General features: G+C 34.7%; 4 protein-coding genes across 9 annotated transcripts; 2 read left to right on the top strand and 2 right to left on the bottom strand.

Annotated features, from left to right (window-relative positions):
• The first annotated feature begins 1,680 nt into the window (after positions 1-1,680).
• PS2 (Presenilin-2) lies at positions 1,681-3,704 on the top strand. 2 transcript variants are annotated; one of them, XM_021430747.2, is made up of 2 exons: positions 1,681-2,976; positions 3,225-3,704. In XM_021430747.2, the coding sequence occupies exons 1-2, from the start codon at positions 1,794-1,796 to the stop codon at positions 3,245-3,247; spliced, it is 1,206 nt and encodes a 401-aa protein (XP_021286422.1). In that variant the 5' UTR covers positions 1,681-1,793; the 3' UTR covers positions 3,248-3,704. The 2 variants fall into 2 exon arrangements, with proteins under 2 accessions (XP_021286422.1, XP_021286421.1); XM_021430746.2 differs by lacking the exon at positions 3,225-3,704 and having other exon boundaries at positions 1,681-3,100.
• A 1,385-nt stretch (positions 3,705-5,089) lies between these two features.
• EXO70E2 (exocyst subunit exo70 family protein E2) lies at positions 5,090-8,492 on the bottom strand. The gene has a single exon (XM_021430995.2). The coding sequence runs from the start codon at positions 7,466-7,468 to the stop codon at positions 5,534-5,536; it is 1,935 nt and encodes a 644-aa protein (XP_021286670.1). The 5' UTR covers positions 7,469-8,492; the 3' UTR covers positions 5,090-5,533.
• A 2,019-nt stretch (positions 8,493-10,511) lies between these two features.
• On the top strand, positions 10,512-13,955 carry LOC110417552 (uncharacterized). Of its 5 annotated transcripts, none has more exons than XM_021429943.2 (6): positions 10,529-10,640; positions 11,120-11,159; positions 11,431-11,584; positions 11,672-11,740; positions 12,094-12,200; positions 13,170-13,955. In XM_021429943.2, the coding sequence occupies exons 3-6, from the start codon at positions 11,440-11,442 to the stop codon at positions 13,728-13,730; spliced, it is 882 nt and encodes a 293-aa protein (XP_021285618.1). In that variant the 5' UTR covers positions 10,529-10,640; positions 11,120-11,159; positions 11,431-11,439; the 3' UTR covers positions 13,731-13,955. The 5 variants fall into 5 exon arrangements, with proteins under 5 accessions (XP_021285619.1, XP_021285618.1, XP_021285621.1 ...); XM_021429945.2 differs by having other exon boundaries at positions 10,577-10,635; XM_089783752.1 differs by lacking the exon at positions 10,529-10,640 and adding an exon at positions 10,733-10,751.
• A 335-nt stretch (positions 13,956-14,290) lies between these two features.
• On the bottom strand, positions 14,291-20,546 carry LOC110417551 (uncharacterized). The gene is made up of 3 exons (XM_021429942.2): positions 18,409-20,546; positions 16,857-17,287; positions 14,291-15,194 (listed from the first exon to the last, which is right to left on the bottom strand). The coding sequence occupies exons 1-3, from the start codon at positions 19,307-19,309 to the stop codon at positions 14,400-14,402; spliced, it is 2,127 nt and encodes a 708-aa protein (XP_021285617.1). The 5' UTR covers positions 19,310-20,546; the 3' UTR covers positions 14,291-14,399.

Genomic DNA, 20,546 nt, shown 5'->3' with positions numbered 1-20,546 from the left:
ATATGGGCTTATACTATTCAAATGCATCAAAATTAGATTTAATCGGTTATGCAGATGCAAGATATTTATCAAATTCAGCCAAAGCTCGATCCTAGACAAGTTATGTATTCACATATAGAGGTACAACTATTTCATGGCATTCTGTAAAATAAACTATAGTTGCTATTTCTTCTAACCATGCAGAAATTTTAGCAATTCATGAGGCAAGTCGTGAATGTGTCTGGTTAAGATCAGTAACTCAACATGTTCGAGAAATGTGTATTTTGCCAACCAAGAAAGAAATTCCAACATCATTATATGAGGATAATATTGCTCGTAGAAACAATTAAAGGAAGAATACAATAAAAGCGATCGAACAAAACATATTTTACCAAAATTCTTTTCACTCATGATCTCCAAGAAAAGGATGATATTAGTATTCAACAAATTTGTTCAAGTGACAATCTAGCAGATTTGTTTACTAAAGCCCTTCTTACTGCAACATTTAAAAAGTTGGTACAAAAGATCGGGATACGCCATTTTAAAGATCTTAAATAATGCAATTGTCAGGGGGAGTAAAATACGCATTATACTCTTTTTTCCTTCATCAAGTTTTTTCTCATTGGATTTTTCTTGATAAGGTTTTTTAATGAGGCAGTATTTCATAAGTGCATTCTTGAAAAGAATTATGTATTCTTGAAAAGAATTATGTATTCTTTTTCCTTCACTTGAATTTTTTCCTATGAGGCTTTTTTCTTATAAGGTTTTAATGAGGTATATTCTTAATATAATGGATATTCAAGGGAGAGTGTTATGAATATTTTGTGAATATCCATTTATGTTATCTATATTTAGATTTGATGTAAATCAGATTAGATTAGGATATAATATATCTAATTTCTAAGTGTTATCCTCATCTTGTAAATGTGTTATTTACTTATAAATAGGTTTCTTTTAGTTCATTTGTATACATATTTTAATAAGATTTCTTTTCTCCTCTAAATACTTTCTTTCTTCTTTATAAATATTCTTTTAAGTTATTTTTATTTGTTCTTATAAAGTTAATTTTTCATAACAAGACAAAATTTTTTTGAAATAGAATAAATCTTATTTGGGGCTTTTAGCCTTCAAATTTCTTTCCACCTATATGCGATCCCTTAGTATTAGTATATTTTTCTTTGACGTAAACAATGGCTACCAAGTACCAATATTTATTATTTACGATTAACATAATATCATACAATAGTAAATTCACACTTAAAAAATAATTGAAAATTTAAATCTTCATCTTCCAAATCATTTTGAATATAAATTCATGGGTCAAAATCAATGTGGAAAAAGATTGTGTATTTTCATATACAAATTACAAAATAAAAAGTTTTGAGCAAAGTTACTTGGAATTTCAAAAAATTCAAGCACAAAATACTAGTAAATAGATAAAGCAAAATCAGTGGAATTCAACAAGGGAAAAAGGACTTCATAATTTATAATTTACTATACTGTGTTTTAGTTAACAATTTAAAATATAAATGTTTAATTAAAAAAAATACTCCTCTTGCTAAGAAAAAGAAAAAGAAAGGGAAATATTTAATTAATAGGTGAAAGTGAAACAGTCGCACGCTCAGTTTCAGCCGCTAATGTTACTACCCAAAATGTCATCACAGTCAACGTTTCATGGGTCCTTTCTTCCGCCATACCCTGGTCAAATATGAATAAAACGGACCCTGCAGAGTTTAGTATTTTTATATCAACATCCCTAGCAAATAACCTTGAACCCCCCGAGATTCAAACTTGATCCCAAATTTGCCACCCAGATGGATCAAAACCAGAGACCCAAAACCCTCCTTGATTCATTAGGAGAAGAAATCATCAGAATCCTAGCCCCTGTTTCAATCTGCATGTTCCTAGTTGTCCTCTTGGTCTCAATTCTTAACTCAAATTCATCAACTTCAGTAACATCGATTGCAACCATAGCATACGCAGAAACCAGCTCAGATTCGTCTTGGGACAAATTCGTAGGTGCCCTTTTGAATTCATTAGCTTTTGTAGCTGTTGTCACCGTTGTCACCTTCATTTTGGTGCTCCTTTTTTACCTTAGATGCACTAAGTTCTTGAAAATATATATGGGTTTCTCTTCTTTTGTTGTCTTGGGATTCATGGGTGGTGAAATTGCCTTGATTTTTATTGAGAAATTCAGCGTTCCTATTGATTGTATTACCTTTTTGGTGGTTCTGTTTAATTTTGCTGCTGTTGGTGTTTTGGCTGTGTTTATGTCCCAAATGGCAATTTTTGTGACACAAGGGTACTTGGTTTTGATTGGAATGTTGGTTGCCTATTGGTTTACTCTTTTGCCTGAATGGACTACTTGGGTGTTATTGGTTGCTATGGCATTGTATGATCTTGCAGCGGTATTGTTGCCTGTTGGCCCCTTAAGGCTTCTTGTAGAGCTGGCTGTGTCTAGGGATGAAGATATCCCAGCTTTGGTTTATGAGGCAAGGCCTGTTACTCATCGTGATTCAGGTTCAGGGGAGAATACGGTTCAAAGGAGGGTATGGAGAGAAAGGCGAAATGTTAGGCAGGATTTGGAGGATAATTTGAATTTGAATGGCAATGTCGTTTCTGATGCAAACTCCAGTGTTGGTACTGTTCAGAGCAGCCATAATGACACAAGAATTGCTAGAGTGGAAGAGGGGCAGGTTTCAGAAAGGGATGCTGAGCTTTCTGCACCATTAATTGATCATCGAATGAATGGTCAAGATGGAACGTCAGCTGAAAGCTTGGTGCTAGAGGGCATGGGGTTGGGTTCATCTGGTGCTATCAAGCTTGGATTGGGGGACTTTATCTTCTACAGCGTGTTAGTTGGTAGGGCTGCAATGTATGATTTTATGGCAGTGTATGCATGTTATCTCGCTATTGTAGCTGGTCTGGGCATTACATTGATGCTATTGGCATTTTATCAGAAAGCTCTACCTGCTCTTCCTGTGTCAATAGCACTAGGTGTGTTGTTTTATTTCTTAACAAGGTTCCTGCTTGAAGTTTTCATTGTACAATGTTCTTTGAATCTTGTGATGTTTTAAAATATAATTATTTAACACTTAAGTCATAGAATACAGTTCACTAAGTTCATGATCAATTGTTATGATTCATTATTTCTTCATCAAGTTTTTAATGCTTGCTTATAGGATTTATTTATTGGTATTAAAGTTGGTGAAAAATGTTAAAATGACTTTCTTGAAATCTTGCAGAATCTATATGTCAACAGTGTTAATCTATCTTTTGAAGTTGGAATCTAAAGTAAGTGCTCTAAATAAATTTTTTAAGGAAATGAAGATGAATTGATATCTGTTTACCAAAAAGAGAACCCAAATTAGTATTAAGGTGGGAGCTAGTTAGCAATTTGAGGAGCATCCAACAGAAAATGCCATGGAAGAAGAAAAGTAGAGAAGAAAAACTTGGTAATCATTAGTCTTGGTGCTCTTGAAACTTGAAAGGGAAATTGAATCAATCTACGGAGGTATTTCAAAAGGTACCTTCAAGCATATTTGAAAGTTGGCAGAAGTTTGGATTTGAAGAGACGAGAGTTTTGATTCATGAAGTTTATGCACCTTGATGGGTTCTTCTTTTGCCGTAGGTGTCATTACTTTCTAAAGCTTCACATTCTCAACTGCTATTTGCACTTTGGCTCTAACTAATTGGATGCCTCACTTCCTTATTAAAAGTGATTTTACCTTTTTTCCCCTTGAAAGTGAATAATTTTTAACTATAGCTAGCTTAAGCTACATGCTATTACTCATGTTTGTTTTGACCTATATTTTGCAAATAAAGTGCTAAACTTTGCAAATGAAATTTAAAAAGATATGAAGATGGTTAACACTTATTGCTTTTAGGCTTCCCATCTTATGTTGACTTCTTCTTGCTGTTCTTCTTCAAGGGTGGGGAGGATGTAACTTAATTTGTCCATGAGGGAAGTGTGTAGTTTTATTTACCATGCTTTAGCTTCCCTCTTCTTCCAGATCTATATGGAAGCTTGTGCTCCTGGATGGGTGAAAGGTTCTAAGCAGTTTAAAACTTGTGTTCTGGTTAGCATATTTCTGTTGCAAAACAGATTGGAAGAGTTGCAGATTTGTTGTTTCTTATTTTATTATTCTAGTTGAGTGTTTATATGTCACAAGTTTTCCTATAGTTTGGGTGGTTCGGAAATTATTCTCACTAATACTGCAAATTAGGATGTAGGAAGTAGGGACCTTAAACTTTCAGTAAAGTCCCAACGTGTTAGGCTGTAGTCTTTATTCGTTGGCCTGCATTGAAATTTAAGTATGGGGTAGAATGGAGATTGTTAAGGAGTCCTCAGAGATGGTTGAGGGGAATTAACAGAATTTGGACTCTAGTAAGCGCCAAAGAAGGTTGCGAAATATGTTGATAATGATTATGGAGGTGAAGGAGAGTGTGGTCATGGCTTGTTCCATCGTGTGAAAGATCTTGATTAATGCATGAAGCGCTCGGATCAGTGGATAATAGCACAAAAATGGGGCACGGACTTGTGCTGTAGGAGACACATCTGCTCTCAAACATCATGATTTGGATGTTGGAGGCAGAGATGAATGCAACTTACAACAATATACTGTGGTTCTGTGCTGTAGAATTGGGATGTTAGAAAAATCTGAAAGCTAGACATTTGTGTTAACCAGTGTGCCCATTTCCCGTGAATGGGACTTGAACGCACATCTCAAAGGCAAAAGCAACGTTTACCCTTTCCAGTCTTATGCAAATTGTAGTACTTTCTACAGGTAGGCCTGCATCGTCTCTTAAGAATTCATCAGGAATACCCTGATAATGACTACAATTAACAAGAGATCTCGTCTACTGGAAGCCATGGCTGGAAGGAAACGCTATTAAAATGCAACCAACACCCAACCAATAACTTACATTGCGCACATGCACATTTATACCTTCAATGCAACTGTCCTTTCTCATTGATGGGAACTACAATGCCTCCTCAACTGTTCATCAACATCATAAACCTCATGCAACTAAGTGAGGCATCAATGCGTCCCACCCAAAATTAAAGTAGTTATGAAAGGTTCAGATTCTTGTCAATCTAAGCCAGAGATAATGGGAAGTTGACTTTTTCCTTTCCTCATCATTACAATTTAGTGGAATCTGCACACATATATGTACTCTGTAGTAAGTATACTCACATCCTCGAGCAGAAAAATACTACCAATCTTCCAAAAAACAAAAACAATTCTAACGCAACAGTGAACCTAGAGAATAAGCTGGATCATGCGCCTAGAATTGAGTTCGCCATAAAAGTATAGCTTGCCGCTTGCATGAGAGCTAACCATGTTATTTAAAGCCAAGAGAAGCACAGGCACAGCCACTCGTATGCAATCAGAGACCCAATTGTGGATATTACAACAGGAGAAACAGAAATTTTGGAAGTAGACATGTTACTTACAAGCACATTTACATCTATGACAATCATGACTTTATCAGGAAAAGGAGTGAGAAAGAAACGAATGGCTGAAAGCCTGAAACTTAAGACCTTAAGTCTTCACCATCTGCGCGAGCTGCGCAATGATCTTGGTGACCCTTCAAAAAGGTCCAAGAGCAATTTTTCCACATCTTCTGCAGTATGCTTAACACATTTGTCGTCAATATGAGCAGGGTTTCTCCCAAGAAAAGTTCGATATGCATGGACAACTTTAAGCGACGTTGAAATTCTCAAATCTTCACGAAGCTGAGGATCTGGGATACACCAACTTGTCTGGCTTTTGTATACCTCCTCAAAAGCAACGCTAAAGCCCTTGCACCTGTCTTTGAAAGTGGACTTTGACATGGAACTTGAACCTGGATTATCATCCTTGAGCAAAGACACGACTGAACTCCAGGTAGCTCTCTCATAGTTCGTTGCATACTGCTGAAACTTTGCATTATGCTTACGAATCCATTCATCTCCAAAGAAGAGTCTGAGTTCAGAGCCCTTAACCTTTTGAACCATGTAATGGACGTTGTTCATCAAAAAAATATGCTGTAAAGCCTCATTCTTGTACAGTTTTGATTTCTTCTGAAGATTGGACTCCAAAGAACTTGTAATTGATCGAAGGTGACAAACAACTGGCGAAGACGTGGAAATTGAGACATTCTGCCCATACTCAGGCTCAGTTACTGGATTTGTGGCATCTGCATCTTGGTCCTTGAGAAGCAAATTAAGAGTGTTGCAATATTCAGGGAACATCCTGATGTAATTCATGACATATTTATTGAGAGGATGAACTCCACCTCCAGGGAAGGGGTATAAGGATCTATTAGAAGAAATAGCAACTCCAAATGCCTTAAATGCCGCTGCAGCAGAATCACCCAATCTCTCCAGGAGCTCATGGAATGCAATCCTCAGAAAAGAACCAGCCTCTTCTGAGAACAATGTATCTATATCTAGAAGAAGATCTGCCAAAGTCTCATACATGTCAAGCAAGCGAAGCAACTTTTCAGGTTGATGAGGCCCCATTGCTATGGCTTCACCAAAGTTCAAGAGGCAAAGAATTGTTGACTTTGAGATCTCAAGAAAGCACAATGGATTAACGGATCCAAAGTCCCCTAAGACCTGGTCACATAGCCATTTTTCACTAGGAAGATAGACCCGAAAGATGATCTTCATAGACCAGGTCCATTTATTCATCTCACTACTCATGCTAGTCCACTCCATTTTGAGCACATCCTCAATGCTCAGTTTTCCCACTTCAATAGTGGCAAAATACTGCTCCAATGCTTCTTTCTGCACACCAATGAAAGCTTCACAAAATTCCTGACTGTAATCTGAAGTAAACATAACTTTTGCAATGGACTTGATATCAGGAATTACATCTGCATGGACCAAATCTACAATATATTCACTGCTGTCATCACTACTACAGTTTCTTCCGGATGTTTCCTCAGCTGGTTCATCCTCAACTGAAACAAATGACTCGTCATAAACAACATCCTTTCGATTAGAATGAGAAGACATTTGTTTGGGCTCAAACTGTTGCCTATGTTGAACAAGTATATGAACAAGCTCTTCCTCAAGACTTGACATTGCCATCTGCAGAACAACCGCTGCATGGTGAAGAAGTTCCTTCTGTTTCCTATTTTCATTCACAGACAAGCCTCGTAAACCATCAATCAGCGTTTGAATTTCATTCACAGCTTCTAGATACTCAGAAGCTTTCCTAGGTCCAGAATCCCATATCATCATTGGATCTGATTCCCAACTCACAATCTTTCTCTCTGCTTGTTTAAGTCGCTCCTCAACATCAAAAAATCCTCTTCCTCCTTTGCTGTCTATATTTGAAGTTATCATTGACAAGTGGGTATCAAGATCGATAAGGATTTTCCTTAAATCATGACTAAGATTCTTAGCTGCTCCTAATGCCTTGACAATATGGTGAGCAGCAGCAACCACATGAAGATCTCCTTCATATGTTGGGACAGCAGATTGACGTTCGTCCATATCAGAAGAAAATTACACAACAAACAGAAGAAGATCAAATCAACTATTTGACTGAACACCAATTAACTGCCCAGGCAATCAATCCAGGCCAAAACTTCCCCTCGGGTGATACATAGAACCTAAACCATCTCCTTGCCAAAACCATACACAACTTCACATGATGCAAAGACCAGGATTTGGGTTCAATAAACACCAGATAGGATCAAGAGCCGATCTATACAATTCAATGCTTTCGAACTCAAGATATGAATCAAATAGACAACTCCCCACCCCAGCTAAATCAAAAGTGAGTAAGATGCTCCTCTTAGCACATAGGTTGAACAAGATGGAACTGGAAGAACAAAAGGAAGCTTTGTTTTTCCACCTTACCCATCTAAACTATCCTAAGCAACGCCAGGGATAAAAAAAGATGGAAAAGCTCATAATAAAAGATGAAGCTTGAAATAGCTGAAAACAATCAAGCGAAAATGGATTTGATCATCAAATCAACCAAAATTCCAAACTTTTTGCTATTCTTATAAACATTTAATCATAAAACAGAACTTTAAATTAAAGAACCCATATGAAGAAATTGGCCAAAGAAGCAAACTTGAAAGAACCTTCAAAGACCCATATATATAAAAAATTTAATCTCACCTACAAAATAGTTTAAAATAAAAAACACCCAACCTTAAATTTTGATTTCCTTGATATCGTCGAATTGGAGCATCACACCCAGAAAAAGAAAGTCAAACCAACATCCAATTCTCAAAAGAGAAAGAGAAACACAAGTCATGGCTAGGAGATTTTTGTCTCAACAAAACCCAAAACGAAAGTACATAAAAGTGGTAGATGCATAACCAAATTTGCAAAACAATAAAAATAAAAATAAAAAGGAAACGTTGGCGAAGGGTTTTGAAAGCGGCTGGAGAGACATGTAAATTTCGTGGAAAATATACGGCTAGGATTTTCTTTTTCTTTAATTCTGTACTTCACAATTTCATTGTTACACTCTTTTTGTTTTGTTTTTGATTTCTTGTAGGAGTTGAATAATGGGAATTTAAAGGCGTGGGTTTGACTGTTTGTTAACATTGCCTCGCTTTTGACCATTAACCGGACGTCACAGCTGCTTCCGCTGGGTGTTTAACATTTTACTTTGACAAATTTAATTTTAATATTTTATGTTAAATTTTAAATTAATTAAATTATTTATTCATTTATTTATTTTATACAACAAAATCCTGAATGTTAGTTACAAATCAAAAAATTTTAACGTTATTGATTAATATAATAAAGATATCAAATTTATTTAAAATTTTACATGTTTTTAAATATGTATAAATTGTTAAATTTAACAATTGATTTATTAACATTATTAAAAAATTTATGAAATTAATTAGCTTTACATCATATGACATGATGCCTTCTCCTTTTTAATTACTCGTAGACTGGAAATCACTGTTAAAACGCAATACGAGTAATGTATTGGATTCGTTTGTTTTTATAATAGTTTGTTGTGGAAAGTTGGGTTGTACCTTACCTTATTAGTTTCAAACTGTCTTTTAATTAAAAAAAAATTATATCATCGTGTTTGAATTATAAATTAATACATAATTTTTTCCTTTAAAAAATAAAATTCAAAATTTTCTTCTTTCAATTCAAAAAATATATAATATCAATAATTATGTAGTATAAAGTATAAACTACTTACAAAATAACCGATAACCAACTAAGTTATGCAAAAATATATATATATATATATTACAATGAGATGTAAATAGATTTAATTGAAAAAAAAACTAAAATATAGTTATAAAAATGAAATTTAGATTAAATAAAAAATGAATAAAGACTGTAGTATTAATTTGTGAACTAACATTTAAATTCAATTTTCATAAACTAAAATAAGAATCTAAATAATATGTTGTCAAATTTATATTAATACAAAATCATAATATTCATAATTTAATTATTTTTAAATATGTCGACCTTTTATGAAATTAATTATTATAAATTTTACAGTTGAAAGAGAGAAGCGAGCAGTGTAACCAAATAAAGAAGCACAGGGGGCCATGAATGAGGTAATATTTTCCAAAAATATGTGGACTTTGGACAGGGTTTAGAGGGAAATTAGGGTTTAGGGTTTAGATATCATGCTATAAAAATGAAAGAGAAATAATACTTTATCATCATTGAAATTTTATATATAAAAAAAAATAGTAAATGGGTACTCAAACTATATTATTAATGCCAACTTATTATGATTAACAAACTTTTCAACAATATTACCATCTACTTTTTTAGAATATTACAAGTTAAATGTTTACGAGCGCTCATTTTGATACAAATTTAAAAATTAACATAATATTTTTAATAAAATATTTGTAAATCAAACATAATAATCTTATTTTTTTTTTCAATTACTTTTTCAATAATCACATTACTCGTATCCAATTAATTACAAAAAAGAAAAATTTTATATAATATAAATTTATAAATTTAAATTGTATATATTGAGAAATATACTATATACAATAGGTTATAAATATATATATATATAAAGTTAATCTTAACCTTATTCATAATTTAATTTTAATTAATTATCAGAATTATTGTATAACTCTTAATCTGTGTAATTATCTTAACAGAGTTCATATTATATTGAGCCACGGCTGCAACATTTTTAATCGGGAATTTCTATTTCTTCTGCTTGTTACTTTGAAACGAAGGCATTGTGCAATACAATTTAGGAACTACACTGATACTCTCGCTGACTTACAAACACTAATATTACTGTGACCATATCATTATCACATATACTTTAGAGAGGTTTTCTTAGGTATGAAATATTAAAAAAAAAACCTGTTTACTAGTATTTATGTATTAATATTAATAAATTATATAATGGATAAAAATGCCCAGTCCATTGCCCCTTTGAAAAATTTACAAATGTTACCATGATATGAAAAGAAAAACTCAAAAAGGAAAAATGAGACATTTTCCGGCTGTTACTAAGGCCAAAAACACAGCCCAATAATAAAGTCCCACGTCCCACACAATTTCATCACAAATATCTGGTATCTGAACGCCGCACCGTCTACATAAACCCCCCCCCGAGGGTTTTACCCTGGGAAAGAAAGCTGCGAAGAAATACGAAGCAGAGTCTCATTCTCTCGCTGCAATAAACAGTAGGGTAGGCTTAAGAAAAGCCCTAAACTTTCTATTCCCTTACTCTCTTTTCATTTTTCATTGTTGATCTGCTCCTTTGGCTTTTCGTTTATTTTCTTTGATAGGGTTTCTTTAGGTGATGTGTCGTTAAAGTTTTTTTTTAAGTATCAAATTCCTGTATCGACGTTTTGTATTAATATATAATGATAGACTTGGATTGTTGTTGTTTTGTTGCTTAAGATCAATGGTTGGTTTTTGGGAATGATTGAAAATGGGTATTTAACTGTTGTTATTTTTTGTTGTGCTGTTTGAGCTCGAAAATACACGTAGTTTTAGAAAAATCAAGATTTTGATAATTTTTGGTTTTTGGGTTTAAAGTTTAAATCGTGTAAAATAGGTTCGTCTGTGAGTATGCTTTAAGATTTTGCCCTCATAATATTGTTCCTAGCAAAAATACTGTACATGTTTTGATTAGTTTTTGTTATTTTTCTGGTTTCTTAATAGGTGGTGGCCCTTCCTTTTATATTGCTTTAGAAGCTATCTTGTAAGTACAATATAAGAGTGATTGTTGTAGTAACCACCTCTTTTTTTTTTTTTTTTTGCACTTTCTATATAATTATTAAAGTTTGATTTTACCCAAAGCAGTAGATTATAGCTTGTTATTTTGTTTGCCGCTGGTATTTTATTAGTTCCATTGTTATACCACAAGTAAGTTTTTTTAAGAAGTAAAAGGTAGTAGCTTTTTGTCATTTTATTTTATCAATTTCATTGGCTGAATCTGAACCTATATTTTTTTAAATCTAACTTTTTCTCAGGTTGTAACAATGGCTTTCTTCAGTAAAATTGGAAATATACTTAGGCAAACCACAAATACGCAGATCAATGCTCAGTTGTCTGCATCAAGACCAGGCCTCTTTCAAGTTTTTAGATGCATGTCAACCTCGCCAAGCTCGAAACTTTTTGTGGGAGGTGCATCCATCTTTCCTCTCCATTGTAGCATCAAACCATCTTCCCTTGTCCTTTTAGGTCTTCTTGTAATTTTTTTTTTAATTGCAGGTATTTCATACCAGACAGATGACCAAAGTCTGAAAGAGGCTTTTAGCAAATATGGTGAAGTTATTGAAGGTATGCTACTATGAATGATCCTTGGTGTCATGATAAAGGGGATTGAAAAGTCTTGAGATGCTTGAATTTCATTCTCTACATGTTGTTTCAAGTACTGTATTAGTTTCTGTTTTTGAGTATAAAACATATGCAGGGTGGACACTTAGATGTCATCTATGAACTACTTTGGAAATAAATAATTGTTTTTAACTTTGAGTTTTCATGTCTGGGTGCTTGTGCTACTGGTGTACTTCCAGATTTTTCCTCTTGTTGGTTTTTTTAATTATTGAATTTCAGAATTGCATTTGAGTTTGTTTGCTGTTCACCGGTTTTGACTTTGTAATAAGTGCTGATTAATTTGATATTTATTGTAGCAAGAGTGATTGTGGATCGAGAAACAGGCAGGTCCAGAGGATTTGGCTTTGTCACTTACACCAGTACTGAGGATGCTTCTAGTGCATTACAGGCCTTGGATGGACAGGTAATATTATTTTGTTTTTTGAGCAATTACTTATTTCTTTGATATTGGTGGTCATGGAAATATCCACACATTGATCTTCCTCCTTAAAAAAATTTGATAAAAGTTGACTTTATCAACTTCCATTCAATAGATATGGAATTGGTTAGAGTGCTTTATTTCATCGTCTAAACCAGAAGGGTGAAAATGCAACATTGTTATAGATGTGTACAACCCTGTACAGAGAGACCAAAATTAGAATATAAAGTGCTATTGATGTAGATGCAATGCACTTCTTTGCATTTTGTAATCCTCCTGCGTCTTTTGTTCTTTTCGTGGTGCTGGAACTCTGGCAAAAGTTCTTACATTGTTCTTGCGAATTTCATCGAAGCCCCTTTCCAGAGAATTTGAAGCAGAAATATTTGACCAGTTGATCACCCTCTTGTTCAAACTTGTAGATTTGAAATTATGGCATCTAAACAATTTATTTATATGTTAATTAATGCTCTGTCAAAATCACTATTGGTGTCTCAAAACATAGTGTCTCCTCTGTCTTGACCTCAATCTTCATGTTATAGCTAGTGTGCCCTTGCCATCTTATTTGGTTCACTTTCACATCTGCTACTAAAAGAAGAATTCTTAATTCTTTTCAGTCAGATGTGTTTCATTTCTTTGTTCCATTCTGTACAAGATTTGCATTAAGTTTGCTTAATGGTCTCACACTCTAGATTATGAATAATTTTCTTTACTTAAAAAAATACATGTAGGCCTTAATTTGCACATTTAAGTCTAAGTAGTGTAGATTTGTCATGCATAGTTTTATCATCGTTTTGGGGTTAATTTGTCTAGTGAAATAAAATGCATTAAAAAATAGTTTATCATTGTCCACCATGTTGGATTTTACACAAAGGCTATAGCTCCTCTATGTATGTAGGAACGATTTGTGGGAGTTTTTGGTTGATAGGTATTTGTCTGTCTGAATTCTTGTTGCAGGTTCTTCATGGCCGTCAAGTAAGAGTAAACTATGCTGCTGAGCGACCTCCTCGTAACTTTGGAGGTGGAGGTTATAACTTTGGAGGTGGAGGTTTTAATAGTGGTTATGGTGGCGGCAGCTATGGTGGTGGCAGTTATGGTGGTGGTAACTATGGAGGTGGCGGCGGCTATGGTGGAAATGCTGGTTCCTCTTCTGGAAATTATGGAGGTAATGTTGGATATGGGAGTAACAGTGGTGACACTGGTAACCATGGAGCCCCAGGTGGTGGTGATAACTATGGCACTGGTGGTGTTGGCTATGGAAATAATTTTGGTCAATCTGGTGCAAACTCTTATGATAGTGGGAGTTTCAATGTTGCCGGTGGCGGTGGCGGCAGTGATAGTTTTGCTACTGGTGCTTCTGGAGGTGACAATATGGGATTTGGTGGTGGTGATCAACTTGATAGTGCTGAAGATGGCCACACAGAGGAAGCAGCCAGAGGTTTTGACCAAAATGATCCTCTGAATGAGAACTTCAGGGATGATGAGGATGATAGTGGAGACTTTGCCAAAAGGGCATGAAATAAGTGTTTTCGGTTGGATGGACAACTTGTTTCTACCCTGCTTTAAAAGTAGATTGTTTTGGTTTATAGTTATTAGTTATCATCACTCTTTCTCTGAACTATTTTATTTGTCATTTATGTGACTCTCGTCTTTGTAGACGTTGATGCTTTTTTGAGTGTTTCTCATAGAGAAAACTGATTATTCCTTGGGAAAATAATTTTAACTTTCAGGCTGTTGCTTCAATTTTATTCATCCTTCTGTCTCTCTCTCATGTCTCAACTACACACACACGCACACAATGGAACACTCTTGCAGAGGTGGCCGGTTGGAGTCATTAGTCATGAAATTTGTGGAATTTTATTCGGTATACAATATATTATTACTGAGTAAATAAACAAAATTTGATTCAAGAATTTTTGTTCCCTCTTGTTGGCTTGTATCTGAATATTGGATGTTTTTCTGTTCAAGTCAAGGAGGATGGTTTGAGTTTTCTCTTTCCCTAAACAAAATCTGTAAGTCGATATAAGTTGTTAATAATGTAAATTTCTCTTTGTGAAGTATGGACAATAGAGGTTGCGAATCAAAAAAGTGAATGGGTAATTACTCGCTTAAGAATACAAAGTACTTCTATATGTATGCACTACAAAAATTTTAGTTTCCCCATTTTTTATCATTTTAATCTGAGTGTTAAATTTCATACATAGAAAACAGTATCCTCTGTGCATTTAGCAGTACAGGAGATCCTTTCTTGGTTTTTTCCACAATCTGCTGTATCAGTTGTTTCTCCATCTCATCATCACAATCACTAGATTCATCTTCACTTACACCAATGTCCAGTAATTCCTGGACCCTTGAGGAATGCTCTTCCAATATTCTTCCCTGACCAGGAAAAGGTTCCTCTGATATATTCATTGCATGGTGCGTAGGATTTGGCAGTGAACCGTCTCCGGTATTTTGACCACCCCATGACATGTTTCCATCAAACATATGCAGCTCCTCATGATGGTGGTTATTTTGATAATGATCTGATGGTGCATCCTCCTCTTCTGACTCATCAACCTTTAACAACTCTTCACAAGCCTCGTTGTATGCATCTAGAGCTTCCCCTGATAAATTCATAACTAGAGGCTTGGACATGCAATCAAACTCTTTGTTAGTCAGACTCTCTGGGGTGGAGGAATTTTTCCATTCACTGCCAGATATCTTCAAAGAGTTGTTAGGCACTGGTTCCATTAGTTTCACCTTCCTCTGGCTGTTCAGGAGGGCTGTCTCAAGTTCCTGTACACGTTCTTCAAGCCTTGATTGAATAACTTCATGCAGACGCAAGCTCAACTCTCGAGGTGAGAATGCATAATTTCCGGAGTGAGTAGTTGAGGTGCCACTTCTATCTTCATTTGGCACAGATTGGACAAGAGCCTGATCCTTGACCTTGTCAGATCTCAATTCACCTTCAGCAAAATCCGCTACAAAATCTGGGTCAAGCTGCATGAATTTTTAGCTGTATCATTTGGACATACAAGCAAGGTTGGGTGGAAGGAAAAAAATAAATGCAACAGCAAACAGCTAAGTAAAATCACCAAAGCTAAATAGACAACTATTTTCTTACTATATATATAGGAAGAAAAGACTATACTTCTCTCAGAATAAATTCACAATGAAAGGTTTCTGCCTTTCCATCATGTTTTGCTTATTTTATTTGCTTGTAACTCCTATAAAATATTCAAAACAGTCAACACACAGCAATGTCATGTGCAAAGAATCAAGCAGCCATGACAGTCATATCTATTGGTAAGAGGTAATCCTTAGAAATATGCAAATGAAAAACAATTTGACAACCTTGAAACAAAATTCCAATAAGAGGCAAATTAACCCAAATGTTTTTGTTTGATATGCACTACATCTACCTGTTAAACATTTGGAGAAATATGCAACTACATAAGCCTCCAGCAAAAAAGGACAAAAACCATCTTTCATGGGAAACAAACTACATAATAAAGTGAGAAACAAAAAGTATAAAACGTATCTTTCATAGTATTTAAAAAGAAAAAGAACTCTAATAGAAGATATCACATGCTAAACAAGCTGCACACCACGACAGTGATTAAGAAACGGTGCTTTTACTCAGCTTCCTCTGGCAAGAGAAATTATCATCTAAAATCAGAAGATATTCATACAAGAAATTTATGCTTCATTAGTCTAATAATGGCAATGCCTTCCCCACTCCTTTGTGAATAACACATTGACAAACGTTTGAACCATTGCCTCATCCAACAAGGAAGAGGTTGCATCCTGATCTCTATCATTTCATTCTGATAATTCTTGGACTTCGTGGTTTTGGAGAGAACTTAGGTGAGGTTCCTTAGGAGTTCCAAAGGCTTCTCTTTGAAATGATTAAATAAAAACTAAAATTTCAAAATTTAAACTGATAGATTGATAGAGTCTAGTGAGAAGATCAATAATATGTAAAAATTTAATTAAAAATAGCATGTATGCACAAACTTTGATCGATGTTTATTGAATGGTACAAACTTTGTCCAAATTTTCAATGAAAATGCCTATTTTAATAAAATATCAAAATATATTCAAACTATTTGAAATTTTATATACTTTATCTATGTAATAAGAGTCTTTCAATCTATTGGTTTGAATTTTCAAATTTAGTTTTTATTTTATTGTTTTTAATAAGGAGCCTCACAAACTTTGACTTAAGGACCTTTACCCAAGTCTTGCCCTTCTGGTTTCTAACTACTACAAAACATATAAAGTTCCATCCAGCATCAAACAAGCAAATTACATGACCAAATATTCCAGTTTTCAAGATTTGAAATTGAACACGAAATATTAAATTTACAATCAGAAAATTGCATTCTCACAAGATTCAATCAACATAGTTTCATAGTAATTTCTCAAGAGACATTTGCAGAGTACACAAGATAATAAAAAATTGAAGTTGTCGGTATCAATTTTTGATAGTGGTCTTTAGCGAACTGAATAATCCTCCCATGATATTTAAAAAAGAAACTGAAAAAATGCCATACAAGAACTGGCGCAGTCATACACAAGGCTGATGCAAATGCAACAAATAAAGCATTCATGAGACCATCCAAAGAGCTCAAGGGAATGCCAAGATAGATACAAGCTTACCTCAACGAGATCAGATAATCTTCTCTCCATATTAGATACATTCATGTTTAGTCCCAACCTCTCAAGTTCAGCTTCAAGCTCTGCTTCAATTTTACTTATGGACTCTGAGCTTTCCTTTACCTTTTCATAATATAATTCTTTACCATCATATCTTGTAGAATTATCTATATTCTGTTCAAGGGAACATGAATTTGTTGCCCTGTCATGAAATGAATTGTCATATGTCTCCCGTGATTCATAATTCTCATTAGCTAGCTCCTTCACTGTCAATGAATCTTTCATCTCAAGTTCTTCTTGTAGATCCTGAACCAAGTTCTCTGTCTGCTTTAACAACCCTCTCAATTTGTCCACTTCCCTTCTATTTCCCATGTAAGACGATATTAAACCAATAGAAATCCCAAGGCAAAATAGAATCACTCCATGATGTGAACCTGGTAAGTACAAAAGGTTTAGGACATGCAGTTGCCTAGACTACAAGAGAAATATCATAAGTATAATGAATTAATAAAATATTAAAAAAATCTTGACAGAAGACTAGGGTGCCTATTCATCAAAAAAGTGTCCACTGCTTTTCTTGCTAGTGCTAAAAGTATATATATATATAGACCTTGTATATTAGTGAATACATGGCTTACATCTAACATAACAAGTGAGTGTAAAATACTATTGCTTCTGGTGCAATGAAGCAAGGGAGACATATTTATATCCAAAATGTAGAATAAATAAATAAATAAATAAAATTTATTGGCAAATCATGTTCTTCTGCATCAAGCTTAAGCTCCTCTCATAAATCACTGAATTTGGAGAAGAATTTATCAGATACCAAAATAAAGAATTGTTTCAAGAGGCATTAAACATCCCTCTGACTCTTATTTTCCCTGAACTACCCCTGTCCGACACATTTCCGACTGACATGGGTATGGAGGTCTAACCCTCCAAATATAAGGGAAAACTTAGAAAAAATAGAATGCACATGTGTTGAACACATACCCACATATGACTCTGGCTTTGAGTCCGAGTAACATGGAATGAAATTATAAGAAACAGTTTCTAATGCTGTTTAACTCATGACGAAGATGGAGAAAAGGCAATTGATCCTACTAATTATTCCTTGTCTTTTTTGAACTCTGGAAGGTCCAACTAGAGTTAACCACCCCAAAAATGCCTGCCCCACAACCAAAAATAAATAAATAAATAAATAAGTAATGGCCAACAAAAAGAAATCACATTGATACGACTGAATATGGCAAGTGTAACTGTGTTCACATAAGCAGATATGATGGTAGCATGCTTGCACTCCCTATTTAACCAACAGTAAGTACATATTTTTGAATTACTTCTCTTTCAATATCTAACATATTTAGCAAGAAAGCCAATAATCTGACAAAGAATAGCATTCAATAGTAAGAATGACTTCCATTTTTACTTTAATCAAATGAAATGTTTATTTGACTTCTAAGCATAGGCTAGCATTAAGAAACCCCCTCATTTTTCCAAAATAGCATTGACATAAAAGGTAATAGCGATATTCATAACAATGTAAGAACAGTACCTTGTTGTGAATGAAACTGCTTTTCAGTACCAATTTTGCAAGGAATGCTCAGTCTTCCATTGCGCCCACTTCCTCTCTTTAATTTCAACTTCTTGGGGAGATCCAAAGACTCAATTTTTGGCAATGGAGGAATCCCAAGCACATATCCACTCTTTTTGAGAGTGGCTTCATTATGCAGTTTATTGTCCCCAGTTACATTTGATCCACCAGAAAAATCATGACTTGCTCTGCTGATTATTCGACTTCCATCAGTTATCACCAATGGTCTCAAGGTTGGTGTTGATAGCGATGGAAGGGAACTAAGTACGTACTCTTCCATTTTAACATGTTGCATATATAGCTGAGCCATGAGGCAACTATCTAGGGAAGTTAGAGGTTTAAGTAAACATCCATATGAAATATTAGTTTTAAGAGAGCTTCTTTTCCTCATAGAATCACTAAAAGAGTCCATTGTAGTGATAGAAGGTTTAGCACAATTACCACCACTATCAGCACCAGACTCCTTTCCACATTCATCTTCTCTTAGGTTTTCATTTGTCAAGAATCCAGGTGCTAAACTTGATAGAGAAATTACATTATGATCTGTGTGATTTCCCAAGCTTCCCACCTTTTCACCATAAAATCCGATCGAGGAATCCACTTCTGCAGCTGAAGTGACATTTAAATGGTCAATATCCGAAACTTTCCTATCTGAAACCTCTCTTGCATCTGGAGAAACATCTTCCAGTAGTTTCCTTCTCCGAGATGATTTGCAAAAGGGACCCTTCCCAGTATCAGCCTTTCCAATTCTTGAATCCTCAGAAGAAAACTCTGGAAAGCCATTCCTATCCTTCGAAAGATTTTTCCAATATTTAGCAAAATATCCAGCAGCTGCTGCTGCTGCAACAAGCCATGAATCCATTTCTGCTCGTCCACATAAATTTCAGAGACTAACCAAGTTCCACAGCACAAAAGTTTACCTTTATTTCAATTCTCAACACCCAAAACCTCAAAGCAACAATTTCCATGAACCCAAGTATGAAAAGAAAATATCTTTGGCCTTACACGCTTCAGCACAACAATCAAGTAGAGAATGAGAAATCTTATTGAATTATAGTACAGCGCCAATTTAACGAAAACAGATTTTCTCTTTTGTCTCCCTGACAAGAACTTTTCATATAACAGAAAACAATGTGCAAGCTAGGATGGAAACTCCTCCAACTCAACAATCAATTCCAGGAACTTAACGAAGACAATGAATAATAAACCAGCCAATATAAAACTAAAGGAACGAACAAAACTGAGTTTCCTCAATCTACAATCTTCAGACAATCAAACACTACGGCACAAACATCAGCAGCCTGATTAGCTGTCAAAAACATAAACTTTATTCAACAGGACGCAAACTATAGACAGCCAAACCCATAAATGAACAAAATCCCATTTCCTAAGACAAACAGCTTAGACGTCACAAACAGCAACAACCCTAAAAACAACAACCCATCTCTAAAAATGATATAAAAATCCAAGCTTTACCAATGTGAAAACAACCTCAGCAATGCAAAACCCATTGAATGACGGAACCCCATTGCACCCAAAATGAAGCTGATAAAATTGGCTCTTGCTGCTTCAACTATAACAAGAAGATAAAAAGGAAAAAAAGGTGCTTACTTCCTTTTCTTTTCTTTTTTCTCTTTTTCGAGAATCAGTTAAGCTATGAAGCAAAATCTAGCAGACCCAAGTTTCAAAGAAGATGTTTTTTTGTTTTGGTTGAATCTCAGAGATTGGATTCCTTGGAAGATTAAGACCCGTTACTCTGTTATCTACACAGGCAGCATTCACCTGCATCCACCCCTGTTACTAATTCTTTTTCTTGCTTTTTCTCAATAAAAACAAACAAATGGCTTTTCAAAATACTAACAACAAACACATTACTACTAATATCATTTTTAAAAAATTTTCTCCTTTTAAAAGAAAAAAAAGAGGATGAGATAAAATTACTGGTATGACTTTTATTTTCTGTGGACCAACTGACCCGGCCAACACCACCAACTTAGTCCATTTCATGTACCCGAAATTCCTAATATGAAAAATAGACCACCTGAATAATGGGTTTTTGTTTTTTTTTGGACTTTAATGGCGGGGAGTCTTAGAAAACG

The sequence above is a fragment of the Theobroma umbraticum genome, unplaced genomic scaffold (genome assembly GCF_002168275.2).
Source record: "Theobroma umbraticum cultivar Fairchild unplaced genomic scaffold, ASM216827v3 scaffold_50.0, whole genome shotgun sequence".
In the NCBI taxonomy this organism is placed as follows: Eukaryota; Viridiplantae; Streptophyta; class Magnoliopsida; order Malvales; family Malvaceae; genus Theobroma; species Theobroma umbraticum.
The sequence above is the reverse complement of the archived record's forward strand: the minus strand, read 5'-3'. Positions and strand labels throughout refer to the sequence as shown.